We start from the raw sequence: 26453 nt of genomic DNA, 5'->3' as shown, positions 1-26453 counted from the left end.
CAGACGTGGCCCAGACTCCAAGAGCTTTAAGAACTGCCTGGGATGATGCAAGGGCGGCAATTCCGAGACAAGGGCTTCCAGGAGGGGCGTTCCTTGGCCTGGAGGTAGATGTGGGGCTCCTCTCTCTGGGCCTCAGCGTCCAGCAGAGATGAGGCAAGGCTGGAGCCTCTTCCGGGGGGTGGGGGCGTGCGTCTTCCAGCAGCTCTGCCCTCTCTCGGGGTTGGAGGCATGTTTTGGGGGAAGGGGCTCACAGCTCAACTTGTCTTTAGTGTGTCACTGAGCCACTAGGGAACGCCCCGCCAGCACCTCCTGCTTTTTCTCCTGCTGCCTGCACGGTGCGCTGCCAGCTGGGCTCAGGGGTGCAGCGTGAAAGGGGTGCCTCTCTGGTTGCCCAGTGGGCTGTGACCCGCGAGCACCCAGGGGATTGGGGTGGGGGATGCAGGCCTCCACAGGGGGAATGCTGCCCATCAGGGATGGATCAGGCCCAGGTCCCAGCAATGCCCTCAGAAACGGGGCCTGCGCTCTCTGAAGAGGAGATGCACAGGGAGGCCGCAGGGGCACAGTGGCCTGAGTCCAGCACTGGCAGGGGGAGGCTCCCCCCTCCTCCAGCACCAGCCGGGGCACCAACCGTCCTCCACCCAAGACCTTTTTTTAAACTTGCAACCTTTTATGGGGCTGGCGTGTTTTGACAGGGAATAAAGCACTCTCAGGAGACTGCAGGGCTGAGTTTACATCTGATTTACTGTATCTTAAAGTCTGGGGCGTTAGTGGGGAAGAGGCAAAGTGAGCGCTGAGTCAGCGCAGGCGGAGGAGGAGGCGCCTGGTGGGGCTGAGGGGGAGCAGCACTGCCTGCCCTTGGGACTTGCCTGGTGGCCCCAGGATAGTAAGGAGTGACAGGAGGTGGGGTCAGAAGACACTGCAGAGAATGGCTGGGGTGCAGCACCCAGGGGAACCTTGCTTGTGCCTGCCCCTGCCTGGAGGCCCTCCAGCCAGAAGCGGGGAAAGCTCCCTGCAAGTGCCAGCCTTGGGGTCCCGCAGGAACAAGCTCGCCTGTCTCCAGGGTCCCAAATGCCAAGCTCCCGTCCCATTCCTCCCAAAAGGTGCCATCTGCGTCCCAGTGGCTGTGGCTGGGCCCAGTGGGGTCCTGGGTAGGCAGGAAGGGCCACTGTTCCCAGCAAGCACGTCCCCCAAGCCGGCTGAGCGTGCCGGTGAAGACTGTCCCTCCAGCCACCCAGCTGCTGACCACATCATCAACTCCCAGCACTTCCGCTCCCCTTTCCCAGACCCTGCTCCCTCCAGGAAGCCTCTGGGGACCTGGCCAGAGCCACCTCCTTCCCTTCCCATCCAGGACCTGAGTGGCTGGAGGGGACTCGGAGCTGCCACGGAGACCAAGCTCCTTCAAACAAATGCTAGCCTTTGCCACCAGAGGGTGTGGCCCTTAATACAAGTGTAAGGTCCGGCCGCCCAGGCGCCCTGTGGTCCTGGGCCCAGAGCCATCTCGGGTCTCACGTTCTCAACGGGACCCCGACTCCTTGTCCATCTCCCCGCTAAATCCTGCCCAAGCTCTGGGCCGGGCAGGGGAGGGAGTCGCGAGGGCACGCGCCGCTGCCAGAGCTGCCGCGGAGGGTCAGGCGAGGCCGCGTCCTGGAGGGCGGACGCCGGAGCAGGGCGCCCTCTTGCGCGGGGTTCCCGCGGGCCAAAGGCCGGCCAGCACCCCACCCCCGGGGCAAGACCCACCGAGCTCGGGAGAAGGGCGCCCTCGGGTGCGCGGGCGCGGCTGGCTCACGGCTCCCGGCCCCCGGCGCCCGGCGACTGGGGGCGCGGGGCGCGGCTGCGCTCGCCGTCGGGCGTGCAGGCCTTGGCCGACAGCGCCCTCTCGCGGCCGGAGCGGAAGGCCGCCGTCACGGTCACCAGGTAGGCGGTGCCTGGCGCCAGGCCCTGCAGCGTGGTGCTGTTCCGGCCCGCGGGCACCTCCACGAGCTGCGCCGCGCCGCCCCTCAGGGGCCCGACCTGCACGTGGTAGCCGAGCGCGGCGGCCGGGCCCAGCGCCGGGGCCCAGCTCACGCGCAGGCTGCGCGGCCTGGCGTGCGAGACGACGATGCGCTCCGGCCCGGTCTCCTCTGCGGGGGAAGCGCCTGTGAGCTGGGAGGGGGCCGCGCCGCCCGGCCCCGCGCCCTGCCCGGCCGCGCCGGCACCCCCAGCCCGCCCGGCCCCGCGTCCCGCCTCACCCGGCAGAGTGCGCACCCGCAGGTGCTGTGGCCTTAGGAGCCGCACGTTGGACTCCGGCACCAGCGCCACGTCGTAGTCCGTGTCAGGGTCCAGGCCGGCCCAGGACCAGCCCGTGGCGTTCCCTGGCAGCTGCTGGCGGCGCGCCGTTCCCGGCTCGGCGCTGGGCGCCAGCTCCAACAGGTAGTAGCCCGAGTCGGCGGTCAGTAGGGGCGGCCAGGCCAGACGGAAGCCGCTGGACGTGACCTCGGAGGCACGGAGCTGCTGCGGCCACATCGCATCTGCGGGGGTGGGCAGAGAACAGAGGTGCCTCCTCGCGCCCGACCCTGGGGCTCTGACTTGACTCCCGGAAGACACCCAGAGGCAGGGAGCAGGGCGCGGGGCGCCAGGCCAGCCCCGGCCACGCCCACCAGATGCTAAGGATCCGCAGAAGGACATGAGTGCAGCCAGCCCCCTACTTTGCCCCATCAGGAGCTTCCCTCCTGGCCTCAGCTCCAAGCTCAAACCAGTGCGGAGGTATAGCAGCCACCTCCCACCCAGTCCAGTGGCCTGGACAAGGGCCCCTCAAAGGTGGCAGGATCTAAACTGATGTCATGATGTCAGAGAACAGAGGACCAGCCCCCCATCCAGCCTGAGTGGCCAGCACAGAGTCTGGGATCAGCTCAGCTCTGAACAGTCAAGGAAAAGGGGGCCCACGGTACAGCCAGGAGACGGGAGCCACTGGAGAATGCCCCGAGGGGCAGGAGAGATGTGACAACCCCAGGAGCAGCTGGACCTGGAGTTTCGGGTGCTGCCGGCGTCCAGTCCCCAGGAGAATGTGTTGGGAGCACTCCAGGGTGGGGTGTGTTACTCCTGAGCTTTGACGCCGAGCACCACGGGCCGTCTGAGTGACCGTGCAGGGGGCGTGAAGCCGATACATGGACAGGGTCAAGCCCTTCGGGACCCCATGCTGCCTTCGTTAACGCCGGGTGTGCAGCTGCCCGGCTGCCACGCCCCTCGCCCATCCCCCACGCTCAGACCCCGCCCCCGCTCCCAGGAGCCCCCGCCCTGCTGCCGCACCGCCCTGCAGCCTTGGGTCTTTCCTGTCCAGCTGCTGGCCCTTTCTCCTGCTGTCGCCTCCAGGCTCGGCCACAGTGGTTGACCCAGGGGCCACCAGGGCCAGGTGTCCTGGAGTAAATCTTCGGAAGGACACTCTACCTCCCTCCAGCCCACAGTTCAACCCTTCCGGTTTCAGGTGGATGATTAACCACAGGTGGAGACTTGGGAGGACCCTGGGGTCGTTGGCATTTTTCAGTGGCTACAGCCAACCTTGCCAGTGACCAGGCCCTTCAACACCAGCTCCCTCTCCCGCCAGGTTTAGCTGGGTCAGGGGGTTCCACAAGAAACCCGGAGGGGAGCTGCTAGCCCCCCCCCGCAGCGGGCCCTCCAAGGTCCGGCCTCCTCTCCAGCAATCCCCACAACCACCTGCGGTGCAGTCCCACTCCAAGCCCTCCGCGGCTGCCATCGCCCCGGGGGAAGTAGGGCCCTAGCTCTTGGGGGGCAGTCTCGGCCCTTCCTGACCTGGTCCTCCCCCTCCCTCCAGGCTTGGTGGGCCCCTCTGCAGAGTCTCCAGGCTTGGAACCTCCTACGCTTCCCCTCCAGGTAGACACATTCCACCAGGTGCAGCGCCTGAGTCCCTCAGCCCATACCAAGTCCCCCACTCTCCAGCAGAGAGCCCCACCTGGAGGGGTTTACTCAAGCCTGCCCCGCGGTCCCGCCTCAGCCCAGGTTGGGGGGCACCTGGGGTAAACGGCTGGAGTGTGTCCCTGGAGAAGCTGCGTGGGCACCCCTGTCCCTGCAGCCCTGGCCTCTGCTCCAGGCGTGCGAGGTCCTCCTGGAGGCTCACCTGGCCCTCTTCCTGAGTTCCCCGCTGGGGTTCCCCCGGGCCCTGCCCCCTCCCACCTACCAAGAATGGAGCCCCTCAGCGCCTGGGTGATGATGTGCAGGTCATCCACATCCACAAAGTGCAGGTGCTTCTCCACGGGGGCCGAGGCGGCGGCCGACAGCTCCAGGAGGTGGCCGCGGCCGGTGCTCACGATGAAGACGGTGACGCCCAGGTCCTTCAGCTCCTGCATGGGGGGCCCCACGGGGTCGCTGGAGCCGCCGTCTGTCACCCACAGCAGCACCTTGGGCACCCCCGGCCGGGCCCCCGCCGCCTTGGCAAACAGCTGCTCCTTGGCGTATGCCAGCGCCAGGCCAGTGTTGGTGTCACCCATGCGCTGGGCGGCAGCGCGTATGGCGTCCTGGATGGCCGAGCCTGAGCTGTGCTGGCCGAAGGGGAACTCGGTGTGCGGCCGACTGCCCACGTGCACCAGGCTGGCATGCAGGGCCCCAGGGCCCAGGGGCAGCTGGGCCGCCAGCCGCCCCAAAAACTCCCGAACTCGGGAAAACTCATAATGAGACACGCTGGCCGAGCTGTCCAACAGAAACAGCAGGTCCCCCTGGGGGGCAGATGCCGGGGGGCCTGGGGGAGAGGGAAGGGTTCAGCCCCAGGTGGTGGCCCCCAGACAGCCGCACACCCAGGGCAGAACCCCCAGGGCCTGAGCTTTCCCTAAGCTGGCACTTGCCCTTACCCAAGGAAGCCCTGAAAGCCTGCTCAGTCACACCCCAAAGGTCCTGGGGTGGCACCCCGGGGGGGAGAGGGGTCCTAAGTCAACAGGAGGTCCACACACTCAGCAGTTCCAACTCTGCACCCTGGCCAAATGCCTGGGGCACCCCCTGGGCTCATGTCTCATCTGCAAAGGAGAGCTGACCCCTCCAAGCCCCCACACCCTCCCTGTCTTCAGCAGACTGTGTGCAGGCTGGACCCGGCCCAGCCCCCAGGAGTGGTGGGTGGATGGGTCTGGGCCACCAGGGCTTGGCTTTCAAGAAGTAGCCTACACCGCTCAGCCTCCAGGTAAAGCAACCGGTCGGGCGTGCGGTGGGGGCACAAAGGCAGCTGGGGAGACTGGGGGCAGAGGTGGAGGCATGGGGGGAACAGAGAGCTGACGGCAGCCCGTCTCACAGCCCGGAGTCCCGGTTGGAGTCCTGACCCCACTTACAGATGATGTCACCCCCCCCCCGGCCCCCATCCTCTGCCCCACCTGGACCCAGGAAGCAGGTTACCTGCTGCAGCAGCCCGAGGGCCCTATCAGCCCCTCCGGGGACTCCCCCTTCCTCCCGGCAGCCCGGGGAGCAGATGGGGCCCTTGGCCACTGTGTCATGAGCAGACAGGGGCCTGGGGTGTCTCGGTTCTGGTCCCGGCCTTGCAGCCTCAGTTTCCCCCAACCCAGTGGGATAACGTACGCCAACCCTCTCACCATCCCTCTATTAACGGTCACTCCAAGGAAAGGGAAACTGAGGCAGGGACAAGCCTCCCCGACAGGCCCCTCCTCCTCCCCGTCCAGGCCCCAAGATCCCGCGGAGTTGCCGGCGGGGCCCGCGCCGCAGGTGGGTGTGGTCCCCTGCCAGCTGCCCCCGCCCCACAGCCGCGGAAGGAGAGCGTGGCTCGGTGCGGACATGGGGGGGGGGCGGGGCGCCGGGACCTGAGTCCGGCCCGGCCGCCCGCCGCACTCACCACGCTCCGCGCCGCTCCGCACCAGCCGCAGGCTCAGGGCCAGGCCGAGCACCGTCCAGGGCAGCATCGCGCGCGACGGGACGGCCTCGCTCTGCCTCCGCTCGTGGCTCGCTCGCTCATGAGCTGCGGGGCGCGCGGCCGAGCGGGTCGGACCCGGGCCCCGCCCCCTGGAGCCCCCGCCCACCGAGGCCCCGCCCCGAGGTCCCGCCCTGGCGCGCGCGCTGCCCCGCGTGCGGAGGAGCACCGGCTCCGGGGAGGCGCGCGCACAAAGGGCCCAAACGTGCGGCGACACGCGGCGCTCACCGGGATGCCGCCGAGGCACACGCGGGTGGCATGCACACACAGACACTGCGGTCTCCCTTTCCGGCTGTAAGGTCTTGGAGTCAGCCCTGTCCCCTACCCCCTGCCCCCAGCCCCCAGCCAGGAGCCGAGCAGGGAGCCACCAAGCTGGGTCATCCCTAGGCCCGCTGCCCTTGGCTCCGCAGTGTTGGGAGTCCCTGAAGCCAAGCCCAAGAGAGCCCCAGGGGGTATGAGAGTGTGTGGGTGACACCAAAAACAACGTCCCCCCAACAAGTCCCAGGCTCTGGCCACAGAGACTGGGGAGGGGCAGGTATATGGGAGCTGTGACATGTTCCTCCAAGGAATGACCAACAGAGATCAGGAGGGTGGAACTTAGGAGACAGGGCGTCGGGAGGGGAAAGAAGCCTGAGACCTTCAAGGGGGAGCTTCCGGGGGGACACCTCACCTGGCTTCTTAGAGGAAGAGGCGTAGGAGCTGAGGATGGCTGGTTCAGGCCTGTCCAGTGTGATCTTGCTGGGCATATAGCTGTCCCCATAGGCCCTGCCCAATGAGGGGCCCAGGGCTGAGGCCAAACTCCAGAACTGAGGACAGAACCCCCCGAGCAGCCCACTGGGGAAACGCTCCACTGTGACCAGGAGCCATGCATCTGGGATCTTGGCTAGACCAGAGCAGAGGTGGTTGGCTGCAGGGGACATCCTGAGGGACACTCAGTGCCCCCAGGGCAGATTCCTTGCCTTTAGGCGAGACGGGGCAGTGTCCCGTGGGCAGGAGTGAAGTCCAGGAGAGCCCTGCCCCCCTTCCTCCTAAGATGCCTTCCTGTGGGGTCACCGCTGCCCTCTCCCAGCCACTCCTCTGTGCAGCTGGGTGGGGGCACAGGTCCCCCATGGGGAGGAGGCAGGGCCATCTCTGCCAGGATGTCCCCTCCCTTTCCCCCCTCCCCAGGAGGATGCCCAGCAGGGAGGACGGATGGGACTCAATGGTTTTCCTTCCTCCCTCTGGCAGGTGAGACGCCAGGCTGGGAGACAGACTGGAGCTTTGACTTTGCCTAAAAAAGGAAGCAGCTCAGCTAAGCCTGAGGAGCTGGGGCAGGAACAAGCAAGAACTGTGTCCCCGCCGTCCAACCCCCCTGCCGGGAATCTTGGCAGTGCTGGGGCTGGCTCAGCTCCACAGACCTCAGGCCTCGGCTGGGACCAGAAACTGCCTGGTGCTTCCGCCTGGGGCCCGGGGGGGCGGCAATAGGCTCGAACCCCCAAAGTTCAGGGTGTACCGCCCAGAGGGACCATTCCTGGCCCCCAGCCCTCCAGCACCCGAGGCTGAGCAGGGCTGCTGCAGAGATGGGGCTGTGAGCGGAGGCGGCTGGAGGAGACCCGGGGCCCCGCGGGGAGCTGACCCATGTGCAGACGCCTACCCGGCCTGGTTCCTGCTCGATCTCGCTGGGCACCACCAGCAGGGAGCGGGCCACACTGGATCTGCCCTGTGGGTCCCCACTCCTGCCCAGCGCTGGGCCCACTGTCACACCTTGGCTGTGCTGCTGGGCTGACGGGGAAGCTTCCGTCCCTTCTGGAAAAACTGAGCCACTCTTCTTGGCCATGACTCAAGCCCTCGAGGAAGCAGGCATCCTCCTCCCTCCAGCCTCTCCGTCAGAGGGAGAAGGGACGGGGGCCTGGCCTTGGGAGTGGTCAGCCAGGGCCTCTCCCTATAGCCTTGGCCGAGCTCGGCCACCTGCCTTGGCCAACAGCCCCTCCCAATGCTCGTACTGAGCTCTGGCCTGACCTCCGCAAACCGAGACCACCCCGCCCCCACCGGGTCAGCTCTGCCCGCCTCAGTCCCCTGATCTGCCCTGTGGCTCAGCCGGCCACACACCCCCCTGCTGCCAGCATCATGGTGAGTCTCCCCACCCCCCCGAGGTGAGACATGGGCAGATGGAGGGTCCCCAGAGAACACAGGGGTCAGCCAGGGGTGTAGTGGTCAGGGCCAGGGCTGGGCTTGAGACAGACGCCAGAGGAAGCACAAATATAATGGCCGGGAAACATCCTTTCTGAAGGGAGACAGGCCTGGGGGCAGGGGGGGCAGAGAAGGACGGAGGCGTCCAGGACACATCCGGCCCCGGCCCCAGCCCCCTCCCTCCCCCGGGGCCAGCCCCTGCCTGGCCCTGTGTTCTGGGGACCAGGAGGAGGGAGCAGCCTGTGGTCTTGGCCCAGTCCGGGAGGCCCCAAGCATCACTTCCCACAGCTGGCGCACCCCGCCTGTCGGTTCACAGGCAGGTGGACAGGGCTCCACAAAACCCAGGGACAACGTTGCTCCCCAAGGCACCGCCCCTGCTCCCCGCCGGTCCGCAGGAACGCGCCCTCCTCTGCACTGTCCAGGCCTCTGCAGAGAAGAAGGGCCTTTTGTCCCCAGCTCACTGTGGTCATGTTGACCCCCGGGAAAAGGGCAGCTCCCGGGGCCTCTGACCCCACCCCTGACCCCAGCTGAGAGTCTGAGAGGCAGAGTGGCTCGGCCCCACCCCGCCCCGCAGGGATGCCTGTGATGCTGGGTTTTTTGTCAGTTGTATCTTACACAGGCACCCACACGCATGGCTGGGCACACAGAAACCAGAAGTGGGGGTCGGTTCTGTGGGCCTGGAGGGTAGCGTGGGCGAGCCTGAGGCCCCCTGACTGCACGCAACAGTCACAGGAGCAGAGGGAAGGGGTGGCCGAGAGCGGCAGGGCCCAGAGGCCCCTGCAGACACCTACCCACATTCTTCTAGGCTCGACTTGCCTGTTTGTGGTCAGGGACGTGCCAGGGCCTGAGGGCCAGTCCTGGGGGGTCTGGTGGTCCCATCGTCTCATTCCCTAGGGGCCCGGGCCTGCCCCTTGTGGCCCCAGAGATGACCCCTGCCCAGTCCTTCAGCCAACACCACCCAGGGTGGCAGGGAAGACAGCTGATGGGGTGGGCAGCCTGGGTACGGGGGTGGGTGCCACCCCAACTGCATTCATCAGTTATCTCTGTGCCGGGCCCAGCCACACGACAGACTCTGCACTGGGGACGTGCAGGCACTGGGCAGAGCCCTTGTCCTCCCAGCCCTGCCGGGCTAGAAGGGGGGATGGGCAGCGGGCAAGTTTGCAAAGATGCGCGTCTACTCGTTTTCCCCTTGGAGGGCGGGGTCACGTCAGACCAGGGGGGCAGGAGCTAGAGGAAGTACCAGAGCCCTGGGGTGGGGGCCTGCCAGCGTATGCGAGGGCAGCAAGGATGCTTGGGAGGCATAAAGGGCAGGGGCAGGCTTCACGGGGGGAGGCGAGGGCCCAGGGGCAGGATGGGGGTTGATGCCAGGCCTCCAAGAAGTAGAGGCCCGAGGGCACAGCTGGGAGGCAGAAAGGCAGGCAGGCAGCCAGGCGCTCCTGGTTTTCAGCCTGTGCAGGGAACTGAACAGTGGTGCCCTTCCCGAGGTGGGACCCCTCCCTAGTTTGGGTTCCCTGTGCTGGAACCTTCTGTAACAGGGAGGTGACCCTCATACCGTGTCCTAGCCCCAAGCAGGGTTCAGGCTGGCTTACATGGGGAAAGAGAGAGCAGGGAGGGACAGGACTGTGTCAGCACCTTGGTTGGGGGGAGTCCCCGGGGGTGGGGGAGGGGCCTCAGCCCCCAGAGTCAGCACAGGGCTGGCTCTGCCTGTTCCTCCCCAGCCCACCCAGCACAGCTCCGTTTCTGCCCAGCACCCCTTGCCTGGCCCACATGCCTGGGTGGGGCTGGGCTCACACCTGGGGTACAGACTGCGGGGACCGAACGCGCCAGCCCTCCTAGCCCTGCCTACCTGCTCCGCACTCAGAGCGTGCCTGCAGACACCTGGGCTGCTAGGAAATGCTCTGGGAATCAGTAAGTGGCCTTGGGCAGATCAGGGAACCTTGCGAAGCCCAGACTCTACACCTGTGGGGTCTGGACGGTGCCCCCCCAGGGATGTGAGGGCCGGCAGACAGAGGGGATGCAGGCACGCCCTCACATGCACACACACGTACACCCACACACGATGCACATACACGCATACACACACAGGCACGCGCGTGCACGTGCACCCCCATGGCCAGGCACGCTCTTTCGGGGCAGGGGCCTGGGTACTTGCAGAAAGAGAATTTTTTGCCCAAAGTGGAGGTCACCTCTGACCCACCCAGTAGCTCAGGGCCTCTACCCTCCACTTTCCCGTCCTCCCAGATGGCTGGCCCCCTAAAGCAGACCCCTAGGCTCCTCTGTCAACCTTCCACAGCCTCCCACAAGTATTCCTTTTGTGAGTGGGTGGGCAGAGCTGGAGCTGAGGCAGGCTGTCCCCGGGGCCAGCTGGAGGCCACGCGGGGCTTGGGCAGGCCTGGGAAGCCGGGACACATCTTAGGAACCAGTGGGCTCAGCAGCTGAGCTCCCCATGGTGGCCTCCCCGCCCCCACCAGGCCCAGCTGTTGTTTTGATGACTCCAGGGCCAGGCGGATCCTCAGGAGAGTCCTCTGACGCCTGGCCAGAGCCTGCCCAACCCTAGGTGGGAGGGGAAGGAAGGCGGCCTCAGACCAGGGAAGCTCTCCTCGGGCACGGGGCAGCCAGCCAGGCTCCCATCTGACCGGCCACAGACAATTGGAAAACCCCACGGACTCCTGCTGGACCTGAGCCAGCCCCACTTCGGGCCCTGTTCCAGCCACCAGTGAGCCCTGAGCGCTGATCCTTGGGCACATCTGGGCCCTGACCTCCTGGTCACAGGTGGAGCCCTGCTGGCCACATGGTGTGCTAGATCCTTCCCAAGGCCTTCCAGCTATTACCAGATTCTGGACGAATTACAACAAACACTTTTTTTTTTTTTTTTTGCGGTACGCGGGCCTCTCACTGTTGTGGCCTCTCCCGTTGCGGAGCACAGGCTCCGGATGCGCAGGCTCAGCGGCCATGGCTCACGGGCCCAGCCGCTCCACGGCATGTGGGATCTTCCCGGACCGGGGCACGAACCTGTGTCCCCTGCATCGGCAGGCGGACTCTCAACCACTGCGCCACCAGGGAAGCCCGACAAACATATTTTTAATACACTGCTGGGCTTACAAGGCAGTAGATATCTTCCAAGCCCCCTCCCCTCCAGGAAACGCTAGAAAGAAGTGCATAAATAAACAGATAGAAGAACAGGGAACAGAAACCCAGGATGATGAACGGAAACAAATGGGAAAGCAGAGAATTCCCTGAACACAGGGTTGGAGAGCCACACTGCATCAGGGCCACAGTGTGGGTGCCCTGCACACTGGGGTACTAACCAGGACCCTAACAGTGGCCCAGGTTGGTCACGCCTCACAGGGGCATCCTCTGTGGAGGGATGTGGCCTCAGAATGTTCACAGGTGTGGGCTGATGCTTAACAAGTACAAACATTCAAAGAAACGATATGCTGTTACTGAGTCAGCAGAAGCAACAAATAACAGATTTAGACCCCCAAAGGCAAAGGGAGTGCAGTTGTTAGGTACAGTCTGTAAAATAACTATGTGTGGGGCTTCCCTGGCGGTCCAGCGGTTAAGACTCCATGCTTCCAATGGAGGGGGTGAGGGTTTGATCCCTGGTTGGGGAGCTAAGATGTCATTGGGGGTGAGGGTTTGATCCCTGGTTGGGGAGCTAAGATGTCGCATGCCGCAAGGCACTGCCAAAAAATAAATAATTAAAAGAAAAAAAAAGAAACAACTATGTGTGAAATGTTCCAGAAGTCAAAGCTGGAATCCAAATCACGAGCATGCACCAAGAGATCATCAAAATCATCAGATTAGAATAAGAAGTTAGTATAACTTTTAGATAGGGCAACATAATAATTTAAGTTAAATGGATGTGATAATCAGCAGATTAGACTCAGCTAGTGCTTAGTGAACTCAAAGAGGGAGATGAGGAAATTGCCCAGAACGCAGGATTGGGAGACAAGGAGATGGAAAACACAGACGAGAGTTGAACTGACATGAGTGGTAAAAGCACAATGGGAAGCGTTCACGTAATAGGTGTTTCCCGAGGAAGAATATGTAGAATGAATGAGGCAGAATTGAAGAAATAATGGTTGAGAATTCCCCAGAACTGACGAAAGATGTGAATCTGTAGAAACGGGACACACCGTGTGTACCAAGGGGATAAATAAGAACACAGCCACAACCACAAACATGCTTAAAAGCACAGAAAGCAAAAGACGGAAAAGATCTTAAAATTATCCAGAGAGAACAGACAGAGCCCTCACTCTAAACGCTGACCCGGGTCTCGGGCTGAGCCCTGCACGCCCTAGTGCTCTGGCCGCTGAAGTTCTGGAACCGTGGAGCGTGGAAGTTTCCCCACCTCTGGGACTCGCTGGAGGCCGCTGCCGGACCAGACGGGGGGCCCGCAGGGACTGCCCGTTGTCGGTGCACAGGGGCCCAGGACAGCCACAGTGGCAGAAGCCAGGCAGGCCGCCTCTCTCCGAGCCTGGCCACGCGCCCCTTCTCCGAGAGTCATCTCCCTGTTCTCTGGGGGCGTCCCAGCCCCTCGGCGGCTGCGGGGGCTGCGGAGGCCGGTGAGGGTGGGGGAGGGCCGCCCCGGTCCGGGGGAGTCCGGTGCCACCTCGCGGCCCCTCGGAGCACTGCGCACGGGGCCGCGCGGCACGCACGGGATTTCCCGGCCGGGACCTGGACGCAGACCCTGAGCTCACCAGCCTGGAGCCACCGATAGGGGACACGGGGGGAGTTCGGGGGCCTCCGGGATGTGGAGAGGCCTCTGGGGTCACACCCAGGCTTAGAGCTGCTCCTCCCCATCGGGGTGGCGGCGGGGTCCGGGACTCCAGGTCGGGGGTGGCAGCAGCGAGCGGAGGCGTCGGGCCAGGCGGGCGCGGGCGGCCGAGGCGAGCACCAGCAGCGGAGGCAGCGAGAGGAATCCCGACACGATGAGCGCCGCGGAGCCGCGGTCGGACAGCAGCGCGCGGCACGCGGGGCGGGGCGCCGGGTGGACCTGAGGGCGGGGCGGACGGTCAGGCGGGACGGTGGGGCCTCAGTTCCGAGACGAGGCCTGGCAGCAGGTGGACGGGGCGGGGGCTGAGCCCCGTTTCGGGTGTGAGTTGGGCGGGGGAGAACCGGTGCAGATGGACCGGGGCGGGGCCTGGTAACAAAAGGACCGGGAGAGGGCGGGGCCTCAATTCCGGGGCGGGGCCGAGGGGGCAGACGGTTTGGGGCGGGGCCTGAGAGCAGGGGGACCGGGGCGGGGCCGGGAGAGGAGACGGCGGGGCCTGAGGTCTGGCAGAGCCGGCGTCGGGGGTGGGGCTGGGGCTGGCTGTGAGCCAGGCATTTCTGAGCCGAGGACGGGAGATGCAGACCCAGGCGGTAAATGGCCCGAGTAGGAGTCCCTTGAGGGGAGGCTCAGAGAATAGCTCCCTCTGCTCTTTCATGGCCTTTTCCTAAGTTGGCATCTGACCCCGAGGCCCTACCCTGGGGTGTCGCCAGCTGGCGCCACCTTGTCTACTGCGGCCCAGCGTTCGGCCCCTTTCCCCAGATGGGCAGAAAGGGGCCCATCTGCCTATACCCTCCCTATCCCAGACCAAGCCATAACCCCTTCCATACGTGGGGAAACCCATCCCAGGGGAGGAGGGGTCTTCAGGGGGGCTGTGTGTTGGGGGAGGCTGGGAGGATGTGGACTGTGGACTGGTTAAATCTGACAATATCTTTATCTTCTCTTCCTGGAACCCTCCTCCTCTTCCCACCCTGCCCAGCTGTCCAGGCCCTGGCGGCTCCTGGTACAAGGCTGAGAGGCCTCAGGGGAGGGGAGAGAGCCTTCCCCTTGGGTGGCAAACAAAAACCCTTCTTTTGCTGTGGCCAGTGGGGGGGGGTGCTTGGCAGGAGAAGGAGCTCTTCAGGGAGGGGCACACGTGCCTCCAGGGACCTGCACTCCCCGAGGACCCCAGACAATCCCTCAGCCCCGCGCCCGTGGACGGCTTAGCTCACCCTCGAGTGGCACAGGAATCCCAGGTACACAGTGGTGGCTGCGGGCAGCAGCAGCAGCAGGAACACGGTTGCGGGCAGCAGCAGATGGAGCACGAGCCCAGCCAGGGCCCGACCCGGCAGCAGCAGGACCCCCAGGCCTTGGGCAGCCAGGCCTGCCCACCCTGGGGACATCAGGTCTGAGGCCTGGTGGTCAGGAAGCCTTCGGGGCAGCATGGGTGCCGTGTCTGAAGCGCCCCCTCCCTCATCCTCCTCTGTCTCCCTCTCCTGCTCACTCATGCTCTCTTGGCAGTGGGCCTGGTGGGCTCACAGCGGTGGTCACGTGGCAGGCCCACCCTCCGCCTCGCCCCCAGGTCAGATTAGCAACCTTTTAACCCTAGGTTGCCAGGTCAGACCTCCACCCAGACCCCAGCAACCAGATAGTGGACTCAGCTGGAGGGCAGGACCCTGGTCCAGGTAGGTCCAGCCCTGACCATCAGTCTCCAGGGTCACACCTGAGCCTCAGGTCCTCGCTGCCAGGCTGACCCTCTCTCTGCCAGGTTACTGCAGCTCCAGCCCTGCCCAGTCTCCCCTGCCAGCCCCTGCGTGCTCTGGTCAGAGCCTGCACAGCTGTCCTGAGAGCTCAGCACTGGGCCGTCCTCCCCCCAGGTCCCGCCCTCTCCCCACTTCTAGACCCTGCACACAATGGTTTCATTTCATCAGTCTCAACTCTGGCAACTGCCCCATCCGTAGCTGCCACAGCAAGGTCAACATCTGACCTAGCCCCCTCTGGTTCCCTCTTCCCCAAACCTGGGCCCTCTCAGCATCAGAACAGCCCCAGAAGATGCTGGGTGCCCACACTGCAGGGCTGTTGAGAGGGCATATGGGTAACGTATGTGAAATGCTTAATGTGGGACTCAGCACACAGTAGACGCTCAATAATGGCAGCTACCATTACAGGTATCCTTTGTGTCAGAATCCAATCCATCCTGAAAACGGGGAGCGTGTATTCTGTGATTTCAAGTAAGGGGGGGGAAGCATTCCCAGCCCCTCCGAAAACCCCAACGAATTTCTCCAAATATTACCAAAATACTCTTAGCACCTAACAGCCTCCCGGGGTTTCCGTGCACGATATACAGTGTTTTAAACACCACTTACAGGGACTTCCCTGGTGGTCCAGTGGGTAAGCCTCTGTGCTCCCAATGCAGGGGGCCTGCGTTTGATCCCTGGTCGGGGAACTAGCTCCTGCATGCATGCCACAACTAAGAGTTCACATGCTGCAACTAAGAAGCCTGCATGCTTCAACTAAAGATCCCACGTGCTGCAACTAAGAACCGGTGCAGCCAAAATAAATAAATAAATAAAATTATTTGAAAAGTAATAATAATAAATAAATAAACACCACTGACATAACTAGCTGACACTTAAAGTCTGGGAGCTGGATGAAGGAGGCCGGGTGGCACCAGATGCGAATGTTTCTCTTTCCCTCCCCCTACAGTCCGCCTCATCCCTTCCAACTTTTCTTCTAACGTTTTCCAGGCCTCTCAAGCTCACCAGCACCCCTCAGACACGTAGGGATGCGGGACGATGACAGCGACATGCACAGCTTGTTCAAGCGACGCGGTTGGAGACACGCCGGCCAGGACAGCTGCTGAGGCCCCCTGCAATGCACGCCAAGCCCTGCTGCCCAGCACATGTGCAATTGAACTGCTTGCTCTGGTGCACGTGTGTGAAGATTTCACGGTAGCCGTTTATTTATTCTGATAGTGAAGTTGGGGTAAAAAAGAGAGTTCAGACAGCAAGTGTGTTGGGCTCATCTCCTTTCTAAGCCCCACCCTCTCCCCCGGGTCCTCCACTCATTCGTTCACTCACTCAGCAAGCACTCCGTTGAGCTCCCACTGTGCGCCAGCCACGATGGACGCCTGTGGATTCAACGCGGAGGGAGGCCAACAGAAGCCTCTGCCTGTAGCGGGACAGCTCTTTGCAGGTCACTGAGCAAGCTGCAGTGCCCAGGCCATGGCAGAAGCTGGAGGGACAGGCCCCACGGCCCACTCTCACTGCCTTCTGCCTGTGGGGAGGCCACCAGGAGGCAGTTTCTAGCTTCCTTGGCTCTGATGAGGGACAGGATGGTGCTCGGGGGCCCCCAGGGCACGGCTGCAGCACAGAGGCTGCTCCTCAGCAACAGGGTGCCCCTCCCACCCCGTGTCCTCGTGCCCCTGTCATCTGGCCCTGCTCCTTTCAGCGTCTTCCTGGGTCATCCTGTGGGGACGGTGCAGAGGGCTGACACCCTTGCTTTTCTGGCTTTTGCCGGCTGCTTAACCAGTAAACTGTCTGCGTCCACCCAGAACACCTCGCTCCTCACAGAACGAATTTGCCAGCCTGTGTGACGTGCTTTCACGAAGCCCTCATTCTAGAAGAGGGGTGACCGCGGCTTACGGGGTAGGATCCGCGTGGCTTGGGAGTGGGACGGGGCCTCTCAACCCCTTGCCTGGAGACCCACCCTTTGGATCCGGCACCTGCAAGCGCAGCCCTCTCTGGAGGGCAGGGCCCTGAGGACACCTCGTCTGTCTCTGGAAGCTGGGGAGGGGCTGGGGTGGGAGCCACCACCCCAAAGCCGTGTTGCCTCTTGGTGAGCGGTCATGAGAGGCGCTGCAGGGACAAGGCTGCAGAAGCCGCCCCACTTCCTTCTCCCATCTGGGCTCTGGACGGGTGGCCTCACCCAGGGATTGGGGGATGGGAAGGCACCTTCAGGGCCTGCCACCCACCCCGGCCCACCCTGCCCCAGGGCCCCGGAACAAAGGTGACCAACCTGGAGGCCTTACCGAGGGCTTCCTGCAGCACCACGTCCACCGTCCAGATGTAGCCCGTATCCCGTCAGTCCTCCCGCCGCCTGGCTCCCGCCTTCAGCTGCCTGGGGCTCTGCCCCTGTGCAGCCCCTGGAGACCTGCCTCAGTCTCCTCTCAGGGGGCTTCCTATCCCACCCCTTGGTCCAGGTTGCCTGCCTGGTGTCCCTGGAGAATCTTCTGTCCTCATGCGGCATCTGGGTGGGGGGGAAGGGTCCCACGTCACCCTGCCCACCACCCCAGCCTGGTCTTAGCCAGCAGGGGCAAGAGTGGGGCTGGCGGGCAGGGCTCGAGGGGGGGACCCGGGGGAAGGTGTGTGGGCGTCTCCTGGGGCGAGTCGTGGCACATCCAAGGCTGTGCTCCTTGAGGATCTGTGGTCCACGGGCAAGTTCCTGCCTGCCTGGTCTTTGTCTCCCGGGAGGGAGGACAAGCCAGAGGCCCTGGCAGTTGGCAGGGGCTGACGGCTGCTGGGACAGGGGCTGTGGCCCGCAGGCAGGGCCTCCCCTTAAGTTGCTGGGTAAACAGGTGGAGAACTGGCCTTTAGCCCGGCCCCCGGGAGGCCCCACCGCCACCGCACAACTGCAGCTCCAGGCTTCCACCTTCTGGGAGCAGGTACCCCACCGCTGTGCCTTCAGGGGGAGTTTCATGAAAGGGCCACCAGGCTGTGGCTGGGCCGGGACGGCATGTAGAGGACCCCCAGCCGGAGGACGGAGCCCCTGGTGGGCTCACTTTGGGGGTAGCTGAGAGCCAAGGCCGTCAGAAGGCTAAGTGGTAGCCAGGTTCCCCTGGGGAGATAAGGGGTCCATGTCGGCCTGGGGACAGTGGGCTGGGTCCAGCCTGGGCCTCCAGCATCCATGCTGGATTCCTGTTCTTTCCAGATGGACTCTAGGGTCTCTGAGCCCCGGGAGCAGGACCTGACAGAGGCAGGGGCAGAGCGGGAACTGCGGTGGTTGGAGCTGGGCTCCGAGGAGGCCCCAGGAGCTGGGACGGAGGGGCCCAGCGCCCCACAGGCCTGGGGGCGCTTGCTGCAGGCCGTGTGGAAGGGTCACGTGGGCCTGGTGACTCAGCTGCTGCGGCAAGGGGCCAGTGTGGAGGAGAGGTGAGCCCAGGGGTAGGACCGGGTACTCCACGGGGGTGGGGGTAGGGGTGGTGGCTGGTGTCCCTTCAGTGGGAGACGGAGGCAGCGGTCCCTTGCGGGGTGGAGAGGGTTCCCTCCTGGGCAAAGGTAGCAGGTCTCTTCCCCGTGCCCCGCCCTCACCCATGCCGCCCTCCCCGCCCCGCAGGGACCGCGCGGGCAGGACCCCGCTGCATCTGGCCGTGCTGCGCGGCCACGTGCCGCTGGTGTGTCTCCTGCTGCAGCGCGGGGCCCGGGCCATAGCTGCAGACCACGCGGGGCGCACTCCACTGCACGAGGCTGCCTGGCACGGGCCCTCGCGGGTGGCCGAGCTGCTCCTACGGCGCGGGGCGTCGGCGAACGCGCGCTGTGGGGCCGGTCTCACGCCGCTGCACTGGGCCGCCGCGCTGGGCTGCACGCTGCTGGCCAGGCGCCTGCTGGACGCACCGGGCCCGGGCCCCGCGGCGGCGGACGCGCACGGCTGGATGGCGACGCACTGGGCGGCCGCGGGCGGCCGGCTGCCGGTGCTCGAGCTGCTGGCGGCGGGCGGTGGCGCGGGCCTGGACGGCGCCCTGCTCGTGGCGGCCGCGGCCGGGCAGTCGGCAGCGCTGCGCCTCCTCCTGACGCACGGGGCGTGGGTGGACGCCCGGGACGGCGCGGGGGCCACGGCGCTGGGCGTCGCGGCCGACCTGGGCCGCAGGCAGGTACGTCTCGGCCCGGCCCCCGAGTGATCGTGCGGGTGGTGGGGAGGGGCCGGGCACCAGGGCCCTGAGTGCCGCCCTGACGTCACTCCCCTTGGTAACCAGCTCTTGGAAGCCCAGGGAGGGCGCTGGGCCGGCAGCACCAAATATTTATTGGGCACTGGCCACGGGCCTGAGTCCAGCCAGGCCCCGGGTAGTGCAGAGGGGCCACAGGAGGCTCAGGACCATTAGGGGGCAAGTGGGGTCTCCAAGTAGAGCCCCAGCAGGTGCCATAGGCGGCACCAAATAAGGAAGCAGTGTGGAGAAAGTGGGCGCTGAGGGCAGCTGAGCACTGTGTGGCCCGCCCAGGCCAGCCCTGCCCCTTACCCCCTTCTCTTCTAGGACATGGAGGTGCTCCTTGAGCACGGGGCCGACCCAAGCCTCAAGGACAGGCACGGCCGCTCTGCACTCCACAGGGCTGCTGCCGGTGGACATCTGCTCGCCGTCCAACTGCTGGCCGCCTGGGGAGCGGAGGTGGACGCTCGGGACACATTGGGCCTCACCCCGCTGCACCACGCTGCCCGGGGAGGCCACATGGAGGTCGCCGGCCACCTCCTGGCCAGGGGCGCAGAGGTCGACGCTGCTGGCTGGCTCCACACGACCCCCCTGCATCTTGCCGTGGAGCGCGGCCACGGCTCCACCGCAGAGCTTTTGCTGAGCCGAGGGGCCAGCCCCACCCGGAGGACACAGTGGGGGGAGGTGGCTCAGGACCTGGGGCCTGCCGTCTGTGGAGAGCAGGAGGAGTCCCAGGGGCCCCAGGGCTGCAGGGCCAGAGCAGGGCCAAAGGCTGTAGGCTCCCACGGCCTTCAGGGCGCGCAGGCTCCTTTCTGCTGGTCTGAGGCCGGCTGCCAGGGTGCACGGGAGAACACCCCAGAGGTCCCTGGAGAAGAAGGAAGCAGTGGCTGGAGACCCAGCAAGAAGCGTGTGGCTGACCTGGAACCATTCCGGACTCCCAGGGCCATGTCAGCCCTGCAGCTCCAGCCCTGTGCACGCTCTTTGGCGGAGAGACTGAGTCGTGGCCACAGAACTGACCAAAACCCGATGGGCTCCCGTTTGTCCGTCCCCCATCGGGGTGTCAGCCTCGGTGCTCCCCCCGGGCACACCGGCACTCTTACTGTGTTTCCTTAGATTCAGTATTTGTCTCTTGGCACCCACTCACTAATGACAGGGCCAAATGAATGGCCAGTTGTTCTCCTCTCCCCTGCCGTCCCGACCCATGCCCTGAACGGCTGCCTTCTCTCACGTGCCCAGCTGACATCCCCCTGCCCGAAGTTACCCAGGGCCAGGCCTGCCTCTGTGCACCAAGGCCCACTGGATTATCAAACAAACCAATCAGAAACTGTTTCCCTGCCCTGCCTTTCCCGTGGGAACCCCAATAACGGCCTGGGCCTTCCCCGGGCCCCTGCTCTTGTCTCCCGACCGACCCTGCTGCTTCCGCCTGTGTCCCTGTGGGGCGTGGTGTGCCCTCCCCTCAGGAAATGTAAAGCATAAAAATCTGCTTTCAGGAGCTTCCCTGGTGGTGCAGTGGTTAGGAATCCGCCTGCCAATGCAGGGGACACAGCTTTGAGCCCTGGTCCGGGAAGATCCCACATGCCGCGGAGCAACTAAGCTCATGTGCCACAACCACTGAGGCTGCGCTCTAGAGCCTGCAAGCCACAACTACTGAACCCGCGCACCTAGAGCCCATGCTCTGCAACAAGAGAAGCCACCGCAATGAGAGGCCCGCGCACCGCAACGAAGAGCAGGCCCCGCTCGCCACAACTAGAGAAAGCCCCCGTGCGCGGCAACGAAGACCCAACGCAGCCAAAAAAAACCACCTGCTTTCAATAGCTTTAGCCTCTCCCTGTCATCACTCAGCCATCTCTGTAAATTAAAAATCCTGTAGTACAACAGATACAGAGTGACAGTTGTCTCTGATTGTCCACGCCTGCATCCTCATAGAAAATCAGTGTCCTTATAAGAGTTTTTTGGAAGAACAGCTTTAGAGGACAGATTTCATCTTTTGAAAGTGAGAGCCGTCTTGCTAAATTAGCGCCTCTGTCCGGGGACACTGGGAGCACTTGGATTTTACCCCCAAGACAACGGAAGCCTTTGGGGAGCGTGAGCTCATGCGACATGGTCTTTTTGGCTCACGGGGACTGCAAGTGCAGAGTGGACTATAACTAGGAAAAGGAAACCCAGGAGACCAGTGAGATGGTGGCGGCATAGCAGTGGAGGTGGGAGAAACAGGCAGAATTGGGACAGTTCTGTGGCACTTGCTGATGGTTGGACGTGGGGAGGGGCAGGGAAAGGGAGACATAACAATGACTCCTGGCGGGGCCTGGGCCCGAGGTGGAGGGGCGGGTGGGAGAGCAGATGCACAGGAGACGAGAATGGGGCAAAGAAGAGGCCTGGAGTGACATCTCTGGAGTCCTCAGAGTAAGGGTGGGTTTTTGTTTGTTTGTTTTTGGTTTTTCTTGGGCGCGCCAAGTGGCCTGTGGGACCTGTGGGATCTTAGTTCCCCAACCAGGGATCGAACCCGAGTCCTCTGCAGTGGAAGCGTGGAGTCTGAACCACTGGACCACAAGGGAAGTCCCGGGGTGGTTTTTAAAGCTGCAGGATGGACCTCCAGCCAGCCTCCAGCCAGCCTCCAGCCAGCCTCCAGCGCAGCCTGTGGGCTCGATATCAGAGCACACCCACAGCCCGACTGCCTCTCACCTCCCCCGCTGCATCCACCATGTCCAGGCCACCGTCAGCCTTGCCTGGAATGCTGCCGTAACCAGGCCAGCCCCCAGCCTAACTGGTCTTCTCGCCTGATTCCTTGACTCCCAAGGGGCTGTTCTCAGAATAGTAGCCATAATCCTATTCACTCTCCTGCATAATCCCCCAGTGGCTCCCTTTCAGAGTGTAGACCAAATGTGGTGTACAGTGTTGTTCGCAGATGCCCCAGCGACCCGGCCCGTCGCACGTGCTCCTACCTCAACATCTGCTGACAGGAGAGCCTGTGATGATTCCCAAAGTATTTCACTACAAACTACGTGTTAGTTCAAACGTAAACGCGGTGGAGAAACCTGGCAACCAAATGGTCAAAGCTGCCATCCCCCGTGTTGGGACAAGCTGCCATCATGGCCTCCTGGTGCCAGCACCGAGAAGGACACAATATAACTTCTGCAGCATCCTGCTACAAATGTGCAACCTGAGTCTAATCACGAGGAAACATCAGACAAACTCAAATTGAGAGGCACTCTACAAAGTAAGTAGCCTGTACTCTTTAAGAATGCCAAGGTCAAGAAAGACAAAGAAAGGCTGAGGGACTGTTCCAGATTAACACTGAAAATTAGACATAAGAACTCCACGCAGTGCATGATCCTGGACAGGGAAAAAAGCGGTAAGAATATGTGACAGAACTGGCATGCAGACTGTGGACTAGACAGCAGTATTGCATTAATGTTGAATTTCCTGATTTTGATCCTTGTTTTGGGATTTGTAAGAGAATGTCCCTGTTCTTAGGAAACACACAGTGAAGTATTTCGCGATCTCCAACTTCCTTTCAAATGGACCAGAAGAAAACCTCAATAATGTGCTTATAAACATTATGGAGGGCTTCCCTGGTGGCGCAGTAGTTAAGAATCCGCCTGCCAATGCAGGAGACAGAGGGTCGAGCCCTGGTCCGGGAAGATCCCACATGCTGCGGAGCAACTAAGCGCGTGCGCCACAACTACTGAGCCTGCGCTCTAGAGCCCGCGAGCTACAGCTACTGAAGCCCGCGTGCCTACAGCCGTGCTCCACAACAAGAGAAGCCACCTCAACGAGAAGCCCACGCACCGCAACAAAGACCCAGTGCAGCCAAAATAAATAAATAACTTCATTTAAAAAAAAAGTGCACAGCTCCGCGGCGTAAAGAGGACCAGGCCTCTCGGTGGGAGGCAGCGCTTCTCCGCTCCGCCGGACGCCTACCTCGGCTGTCCGCCCTCCAGCTGCCGCGGGGGCCGGGATCCTTTCCTCCACCGCCTAGGCCCTGCCCAGCCCCGGCACCGCCCCCTGAGCTTGAGCATGCGCACAGGAGAGGGATAGCGGCGCGGACCCAGAGCGCACGCGCAGAGACCCGGAAATTCCCCTGGGTGAGGGAGGAGCTGACCCGGAATCGCTGGGGAGAGGTGGCGGCGGCGGCGGCACGCTCACCTTGGTGAGCAGAGGCGCGGGCTCCTGGCGCCATGGTCTTCCTCACGGCGCAGCTCTGGCTGCGGAACCGCATCACCGACCGCTACTGGCGGATCCAGGAGGTGCTGAAGCACGCACGGGTGAGTGTGCCGTGCGCCCCGCGCCCCTGCCTGGCCCGGCGCGCGCGGGCCCCGCCGACCGCCTCCTCTCCCGTTTCTTGACCAGCACTTCCGGGGGAGGAAGAATCGGTGCTACCGGTTGGCCGTCAGGGCTGTGACGCGAGCGTTCGTGCAGTGCACCCGAGCCCGCAGGCTGAAGAAGAGGAACCTGCGGACGGTAAGCGCGGCCCGCTCGGCCCCGCCCCGCCGCCCCCGCCCTCTCGAACCCGCGGGGCCTCGCGGCCTCAGGTGGACCACGCCCGGCGAGCCGCTCCTGTGCACGCGGTTCGCGCGCAGCCCCGTGGGCACCGGCTGGGCCCGATGCGGTGTGCGGGTGTCGGGGGCGCGAGGGTGGCAGCGGGTCCGGCGCGGCAGCCTCACACGGAACCTGTTGGACAGATGCACGCAGAGCTTCCCCAGCCCGGCTTCCACTGCAGCGCTCAGATCTCTCGCTGCGCCTGGAGCGGACGCCGCTGCCCCGCCAGCCTGGCCCTTCTCGAGGCCCCTGCCTCCTCCCCTCCAGGCCTTCACCTCCCTGAAGCTTCCACCTGGACCCTGGCTACGCCCGGAGCTGTGTCTGCCCCAGAATCTCTTGCTCATCTTTGTATCCTGCCTCGGCGCTTAAAGATGTGTGTGGAGTTAACGCTTTACAGCCGGCATTTGGATAAAGAGCATCAGCTTTTGCTCACTGTTGTTTGTACTTCAGCCTGAATAGGACACTGATTTTCGTATTTGCTCTTACACAAAAAACCTTTTAGTCCAGTGACAGGCTTCGTTGGGAGGTGTGGATGTAACATACAACTGGTTCCTAAGCATCTCAGTGTTTCTCATTTCAGCTCTGGATCAGTCGAGTTACAGCTGCTTCCCAGGAACACGGCCTGAAGTACCCAGCATTCATCCTCAACTTGATTAAGGTATGGTCGAGGATGTGGTCCTGCTGAGACGTTAAACGTCTTCATAACCCGTCCGGTTGCCGTGGTCCAGCAGCGCGGGCAGTGGAGTGTTAGCTGCCCAGCATTGCTTTCGTGCTTGGAGTGGGGTTCTGGTGGGTTCGGGGACTCAGCACACTGGCTCTGCCGCTGCCCCGCTGGTCGCAGGATTGGTAATAGGGTTTGTGTCACCAAGACAGAAGCCCTGGTGTTTCCCCATCAAGAGAAAAGGGTAGAAAAACTTGGCTTTAACTTTAAAGTTTAATTTCAAAGTTTTTACACTGAATTCTGGTGAGATAGCAGATTAAGTTGAATCATAGTCAAAAAGGAGGGAAGCATCTTGGAGGGAATAGAGCAAGCATGTGCCACAGAATATGGGTCACTTGCCTCTGGTGAGTATGCTATTCCTTCTGCTTTTGTGTGCATTTTTTTTTCTTAAAAAGCTAGGGGGAATGGGTCCTTGTCAGGCCCTGTGTCTGGCACTTTACAAAGATCCTCGGGGTAAATGTAGGTGCGACACCTCCGTTTTACTGATGGGGAACTAGGCTCAAAAGGAGGGGGACTGCCCACAGCACAGGGGTCCCAGGTGGTAGAACAGGACTGACTCCTCCTGCACAGCTGCCTTTAATGCCAGGAGACAATCCCCCCTTCTTTCTGCACCCCAAACTCGCTGGCACTGTCCATGCATTTTCTGTTGCTTCACTCCATAGATGACCTTGGCTCTAGTGGGAACAAGGAGCCTGGGTTTGATCTTAATTCCTCTGCTTGTGCCTCACACACCTTTTCTGTGTCTCATTTTTCATCGTTTGTGAAATGGGAATTGTGGTTTCCTCTTCCCAGCTGCCTTAAAGGGTACCCCAGGCCAGAAGTCTGGCTGACAGCCTTTGGTTCCCCCCACCCCCCTTCTCCTCCTGCATCCTGCTTGAACAGGACTCACCACTCCCTCTCCCCCACTGGTGCTCAAGTGGTGTGTGCTAAGGTGATTCAAATCACAGGGTGCTTAGCCGTGTTCCAAGTCTTCCTGTGTTTCACTGAAATGCGTTTCTGATGCTGATACAGGCTCTAATTTTCTTCCCAGTGCCAGGTGGAGCTCAACAGGAAAGTACTTGCAGATCTAGCCATCTACGAACCAAAGACTTTTAAATCTTTGGCTGCTTTGGCCAAAAGGAGGCGACAAGAAGGATTTGCTGCTGCCTTGGGGGATGGGAAGGAGCCCGAAGGCATTTTTTCCAGGGTGGCACAGCACCTCTGAGGGGGATGCTGACACCCACTGACTGCCCTTTGAGGCTGAGCATCTTAGGAAAAGTTTGTTTTTTCCCCATGTGATGATTATACTAAAATAGGGACTAAGAGTTATTTGTCAACAGTGAGTAAGCTTGACTTGCATTTGTGTTAATTTGCATTTCAGTAACAGGCCTGAGAGAAAAGGCCTTATCTTGCCTCTTTTGGCACAGGTTCAGAAATCTCACATGGATCGTGTAAATAAAGTGTGTGTGGAACGCAAATGCAACGTCACGAGTTGCGTTCTTTGGCACAAACACCTTGGGTCGGCCCTGCCTGAGCGCCCGTGTGCTGGGTGGTAATCAGGGCAAGGCTTCCCCTGGGAACCCCAGACCCTCCTGCAGGCTGGGGGGTGGCACCAGGCCCTGCTGGTGCTGGACCTCCTCCTCCCCCTCCTTTGGTTTCCAGCAGGGACTCCCTGGCTCAGCTCTTCAGCCACTGAGCACCAGCTGGTTTCCCTCACTCCCCAGACCAGCAGGCAGGGTGGCCATCAAATCACCTGGGGAGCCTTAATGTAAGGGTTTCGGCCCCTCCCGCAAATACCTGACTTCATTAGTTCCGGAGTCAAGCCCAGAAATCTCTGACAGGGGCCGCCTCACAGCAGGCCCATCGGCCCTGCGCTTCCCTTACAGCCCTGTCCTCCCGCTCTGACCACTCACACACAGAGGTGTCCACCCTCCTCTTGGGCTGGAATGGAATTTGTGTGCCACTCCTGCTCAGGAACAGGGCCTCCCCTTGGCCTTCTCCGGGAGCCTCGTCTGCATTCTGAGCCCCCTCCAGCTCTGGCCTCCCGTCACTGGGTCTGTGAGCAGCTCTGCCACCTCGACAGCTCTCACCAAAGCCGTCTCCTGGTCCCCAAGTCCAGGGGACACGGTCAGCCCTTGCCCCGGAGGACCATGCGACCCCTTCCCGCCAGGACTCGGCCCTCCTTCCCTTCCCGCACACGCTCTGCTCTAGGAGAGCTCTTCAGGCCCATGCGAGCAGTCGCTGTCTGCTTGCTGATGACCCCCCCGTTAACCTGGCAATGCCCGCCTGACTGCACTCCGAACCCCCATGCTGGGCCCTGTGGCGATGCCGTCCCCCACCCTTTGCCAGCCCTGCCCTGGAAGTCACCCCCCTCAGACGACACCCACCTCCAGCTCAGTACAAAGCCCGTCAAATCTTTTCACTCTGCCCACTTTCCTCCATCCTCATGCGGGTGAACAGCTCTTCCAGCTGCAAT

The 26453-nt window shown here is 62.8% G+C and overlaps 4 protein-coding genes across 13 annotated transcripts; 2 read left to right on the top strand and 2 right to left on the bottom strand.

The window, feature by feature from the left end:
• Window positions 1–723: 723 nt before the first annotated feature.
• VWA1 (von Willebrand factor A domain containing 1) lies at window positions 724–7755 on the bottom strand (the record flags this gene model as incomplete). 3 transcript variants are annotated; one of them, XM_082615596.1, is made up of 5 exons in its annotated part: window positions 724–2120; window positions 2229–2507; window positions 4172–4729; window positions 6567–6646; window positions 7640–7755. In XM_082615596.1, the coding sequence occupies 4 exons, from the start codon at window positions 6640–6642 to the stop codon at window positions 1783–1785; spliced, it is 1251 nt and encodes a 416-aa protein (XP_082471722.1). In that variant the 3' UTR covers window positions 724–1782. The 3 variants fall into 3 exon arrangements, with proteins under 3 accessions (XP_082471722.1, XP_082471720.1, XP_082471721.1); XM_082615594.1 differs by lacking the exon at window positions 7640–7755 and having other exon boundaries at window positions 6567–6816; XM_082615595.1 differs by lacking the exons at window positions 6567–6646; window positions 7640–7755 and adding an exon at window positions 5822–5978.
• A 165-nt stretch (window positions 7756–7920) lies between these two features.
• On the top strand, window positions 7921–20599 carry ANKRD65 (ankyrin repeat domain 65). Of its 8 annotated transcripts, none has more exons than XM_082615586.1 (6): window positions 13038–13163; window positions 14428–14503; window positions 15566–15769; window positions 17748–17968; window positions 18153–18687; window positions 19066–20599. In XM_082615586.1, the coding sequence occupies exons 3-6, from the start codon at window positions 15614–15616 to the stop codon at window positions 19849–19851; spliced, it is 1698 nt and encodes a 565-aa protein (XP_082471712.1). In that variant the 5' UTR covers window positions 13038–13163; window positions 14428–14503; window positions 15566–15613; the 3' UTR covers window positions 19852–20599. The 8 variants fall into 8 exon arrangements, with proteins under 8 accessions (XP_082471711.1, XP_082471714.1, XP_082471712.1 ...); XM_082615587.1 differs by lacking the exon at window positions 13038–13163 and adding an exon at window positions 14005–14074; XM_082615585.1 differs by lacking the exons at window positions 13038–13163; window positions 14428–14503 and adding an exon at window positions 7921–8005.
• TMEM278 (transmembrane protein 278) lies at window positions 11177–14391 on the bottom strand. Its single transcript, XM_082615597.1, has 2 exons — window positions 14051–14391; window positions 11177–13064 (listed from the first exon to the last, which is right to left on the bottom strand). Exons 1-2 carry the CDS (start codon window positions 14324–14326, stop codon window positions 12852–12854), a joined length of 489 nt encoding a protein of 162 aa, XP_082471723.1. The 5' UTR covers window positions 14327–14391; the 3' UTR covers window positions 11177–12851.
• A 2244-nt stretch (window positions 20600–22843) lies between the features above and the next one.
• MRPL20 (mitochondrial ribosomal protein L20) lies at window positions 22844–25455 on the top strand. Its single transcript, XM_082615598.1, has 4 exons — window positions 22844–23003; window positions 23089–23199; window positions 23858–23935; window positions 25029–25455. Exons 1-4 carry the CDS (start codon window positions 22917–22919, stop codon window positions 25200–25202), a joined length of 450 nt encoding a protein of 149 aa, XP_082471724.1. The 5' UTR covers window positions 22844–22916; the 3' UTR covers window positions 25203–25455.
• Window positions 25456–26453: the final 998 nt, after the last annotated feature.

The sequence above is a fragment of the Mesoplodon mirus genome, assembly GCF_964341445.2.
Source record: "Mesoplodon mirus genome assembly, chromosome: 3".
Lineage (NCBI taxonomy): Eukaryota > Metazoa > Chordata > Mammalia > Artiodactyla > Ziphiidae > Mesoplodon > Mesoplodon mirus.
The sequence above is the reverse complement of the archived record's forward strand: the minus strand, read 5'-3'. Positions and strand labels throughout refer to the sequence as shown.

Bases quoted from the DNA above. Each gene is read 5' to 3' on its own strand.
- TMEM278 (XM_082615597.1), bottom strand. From the start codon at position 14,326: ATGAGTGAGCAGGAGAGGGAGACAGAGGAGGATGAGGGAGGGGGCGCT. The intron at 13,065-14,050 runs GTGAGCTAAGCC...CCCCGCCCTCAG, and splicing joins GATTCCTGTGCCACTCGAGG to GTCCACCCGGCGCCCCGCCC.
- ANKRD65 (XM_082615584.1), top strand. From the start codon at position 15,693: ATGCACGCCAAGCCCTGCTGCCCAGCACATGTGCAATTGAACTGCTTG. The intron at 17,969-18,152 runs GTGAGCCCAGGG...CCCGCCCCGCAG, and splicing joins GGGGCCAGTGTGGAGGAGAG to GGACCGCGCGGGCAGGACCC. The intron at 18,688-19,065 runs GTACGTCTCGGC...CTTCTCTTCTAG, and splicing joins CCGACCTGGGCCGCAGGCAG to GACATGGAGGTGCTCCTTGA.
- MRPL20 (XM_082615598.1), top strand. From the start codon at position 22,917: ATGGTCTTCCTCACGGCGCAGCTCTGGCTGCGGAACCGCATCACCGAC. The intron at 23,200-23,857 runs GTAAGCGCGGCC...TTCTCATTTCAG, and splicing joins AGAAGAGGAACCTGCGGACG to CTCTGGATCAGTCGAGTTAC. The intron at 23,936-25,028 runs GTATGGTCGAGG...TTTTCTTCCCAG, and splicing joins TCATCCTCAACTTGATTAAG to TGCCAGGTGGAGCTCAACAG.